At 31.0% G+C, this 3,498-nt stretch overlaps 1 protein-coding gene across 3 annotated transcripts in view; it reads left to right on the top strand.

Annotated features, from left to right (window-relative positions):
- Positions 1-267: 267 nt before the first annotated feature.
- Positions 268-3,498, top strand: part of LOC108684170 (delta-1-pyrroline-5-carboxylate synthase) — a 10,207-nt gene continuing 6,976 nt past the window's right edge. Inside the window, exon 1 of one of the 3 annotated variants that reach the window (XM_018188324.1) lies at positions 268-851. In XM_018188324.1, coding sequence (XP_018043813.1) covers positions 753-851 — 99 coding nt within the window. In that variant the 5' untranslated portion in view covers positions 268-752. Of the gene's footprint in view, positions 852-893; positions 955-1,534; positions 1,563-3,498 lie in introns of those variants that run through there. The other 2 variants (XM_018188325.1, XM_018188326.1) reach the window with 2 other exon arrangements.

Below are 3,498 nucleotides of genomic sequence, written 5' to 3'. Positions count from 1 at the left end.
AATCGCAATCTTCGGGGTCGAAGTTCGCCAAGTGCAGATCGTACAAAGGCAATTATGTCCATATAAATTCGAATTTGTGTGTAATTCTGAAATCACAGTTGAAAAACGATAGAACGTAAAGTCAAACGTGACGTCGTTTAGATAGATTTCCCTGGCGGAAGAGATTCCTCCCTCTGGTTTTTTCCCTGGCACGCTTCGTTCACTTGACGCGTTTCTAATCTAGTCGCGATAACGACGTCTTTCCAAGTGATTTTGTGCAGAAAGAAGCAGTGTGTCATTGACCATCGCTGCGACCGCTGTATCTCGATAACGAGATACAAAATCAGTCTCTCTTCTCTCGTCTCGCGCCGCGATTTGTCTCTTTTCGTTTTCCTTTTTTCTCTGTTCCGAAATTAAAATCGGTAAACAAGTCAGCTTATCCTACTCGACGTTACATTGACATTTTTTCCCTAGTTGGCGGATATCCATAACACGTAGTCGAACTCTGACATCTTTTCTTTTTTTTTCTGTATATTTTGTTGCGCCAGGTAAACCTTTTCACGTGACTTGAGTGATCGTTTTTCACAATAATAAATAGTCCTTAGACAATCATAAATTTTCGAGCGCAAGTTTTCCAAGCGTCTTCTGAATTTTTTGAAAATTAATTAAAAGAAAGAGAGAGAGAGAGAGAGAGAGAGAGAGAGAGAGAGAGAGAGAGAGAGAGAAGGAGACAGACTGAATTAATCGTGCTCCGAAGAAGATATTGGGGAACCATGTACTCGATTCTATTACTAACAAGATCCACTCGACTTAGTAATACGCCATTAAGATTGACATCGTCGTTCATAGGACCGCGCTTGCTACAGCAAACAGTACGTGAAGTTATGTATGACTTCGTACTTCTATATTTGACAGGGAAAGTGGTTTATTCATTGGAATATACTTATTCGAGAAATTGTGATAACGTAGTTTTACGTGAGTATATATTGACAAGTATATATTGTCTTGGCTTGTAGATTTTCTATCAGATCACACGTGTTTTAAAGCTTATCGATTATGTCAGTACAATATATATCATTTCTCCAAGTCTGTATGTGAAGTATACAACGCAGAGATGGTTTCGAAATGGCGTTAAGAAAAGTATTCACAACATGGATCAATGTAACAAGTTCCGATACGATATGAACGTGTGGTGCGACAAATAGTTGTCTGTCGATGAAACTTTACCTTCTGAAAATGAATGTGCTCGCTTGTCTACTATCGTTGAATCGTGCATACAAACCTGCAAGTCGAAAAATGATTTTACCAATTTTGCCGATAACTGACACAGTTTACAGGGGGTATCGATACATTCGTACATGTTGCAAGTGTTCCGTGTGCGCGAGTTAAACCGTGATAATGCAGCACATGATGCCACAGTGATAACACATAGATGTTGGATAGACTGTCGAATGCGTATCCAAGTCGAATGACATTTACTATTACAAATAAAATGCATTATATCGGATAGATGACACTTGTTTATTACATATAAATCTGAAAACATAGACAAAGGATAAAAAAATTCAAAATTTAGTCTCAAGGTATTCATTATGCATCTATTTTCCTTTTTTATCATGATTGTTTTATAACGATAAGAGAACGTTTTAAAGCTGGATATGAAATACAAGAAATATGTTTTGTAGAATCAAAAAAGAAATAAATAATGATAATAGTATAATAAAAAGAGAAATTACATTACTCTCTGGGAACGTAATAATTAAATTAAAATTGTTTTAATCGACGTGCGCATTTTATAAATTAATAACCTTTTTTGGAAACAATAATTAACAAGATATTTGAAATCCATTTGTCTAATAAATAACTACATACATCATTGTATTATTTTTCAATTTATCGTGTACAATTCTTCTTTGTCATCGGTGCTGTAATAAAATATCTTTCGCATACACGTGTGGAAAATTGTACTTTTCTTTCTATCTCGAGTAATATATAGTCGAGTAATATATATAGTCAGGAACTGATAAAAATAGAATGCAAAGATAAGCGGGTTAAGATATGATTTATAACGCGCAATTGGTAATCGCGTAACGGAACATGCATCCCTGCAGTTGCGAAAACCGCATTTATGTCACGAGTAATTGTGTTTGTTTTTGTATCGAGAAGACATTCGTTTGCACGTGAGATTTCGAGTGGTGTGAATTTTATTAATTTAAAGTTAACTACCACGTTATCAAATGTACAATGAGAAAATACAAGATATGGAGAATCATACAGACAGATTGTAAACAGATACCTGATATCACTTTTTATGAAGCTTTTTAGATAATTTATTAACATGAAATTATTTTTCATCTACTCAATAAAACTATTAATATTATAATATAATTATAATAGAGATAACATATTGATATACACGTTAGTCCAAAAAAGTTAAAGGAGCATCTATTCTGCCTTATAAAAACAGACAATTTTTATAAAAGTACAACTTTGTAAAAAATGATATTATAATATAATGATTCATAGATTATTTTAAATCTTGAAGTCCCTACTTTTGAAATCGGTAGTTTAGATAATGACCTTCATTTTTTTCTAGATTTCTATTTATTTTTTTAAATATTAATCTCTATTATGTTCATCTTTTGTGAATAACCAAAGTAAAAAACACACTTCAATATTGAGTAACTAAAAAAAATTGTGCAACATTCAATGAATATGTAAATTAAAGATAAAAGTTCGCTCTTTTAAAAGTTGTAAACTGCTATTACAATTTTTACGCCATAGTATTTCGTAAAATTCGAAAAAATTTTAGACAGATTTCCATTTGTATCTGGGTAACTTCTATGTAGTAAAAAAAGCAGTCGAACATTATTATCAATCCAAAAAATTGATTTTATATTTAAAAATGCTTTTTGGATCATCTCATTACAATCATTTTTGGCAAAGTATGAGAAACAATGCTGTTAATTCAATTAAAGTCTTGAAAAATAAATGAAATCACATCCTTGATAAATATTAAGGTTTTATCTGTATTACGCTTTTTGATAGAATAACAGGTTTAATTAAGATGTATATATTGTGCCAAAAAATTCAAAAATTATCTATTCTGCCTTCCAAAAGTAAGCAATTTTCCGAGAGAGTACACTGAGAAAAAAATGCTGTTGATTCAATTAAAGTCTATATTACGGACTGTCATTAACATAAGATTAATTCATATATATTTTTATTGACATAAAGGCAAATTATTCTTTCAATAATCAAGGCCTTTTTTTTTCAGTGTAATTTTTCTTTCGGAAAATTGCTTACTCTTGAAAGGCAGAATAGATAATTTCTGAATTTTTTGGCATAATATATATATCTTAATTAAATCTGTTATTCTATCAAAAAGCGGATAATACAGATAAAATTTTTAATATTTATCAAATATGTGATTTCATTTATTTTTAATTCTCCAAAGAAATTTCGCAATAAACTTTAATGTGATTTTGATTTAGTTTTTTAATTAATTAATTAATTAAT

Source organism: Atta colombica, unplaced genomic scaffold, assembly GCF_001594045.1.
Source record: "Atta colombica isolate Treedump-2 unplaced genomic scaffold, Acol1.0 scaffold126, whole genome shotgun sequence".
NCBI lineage: Eukaryota > Metazoa > Arthropoda > Insecta > Hymenoptera > Formicidae > Atta > Atta colombica.
Note: the sequence above shows the minus strand (reverse complement) of the source record. Positions and strands in the feature narration are given on the sequence as shown.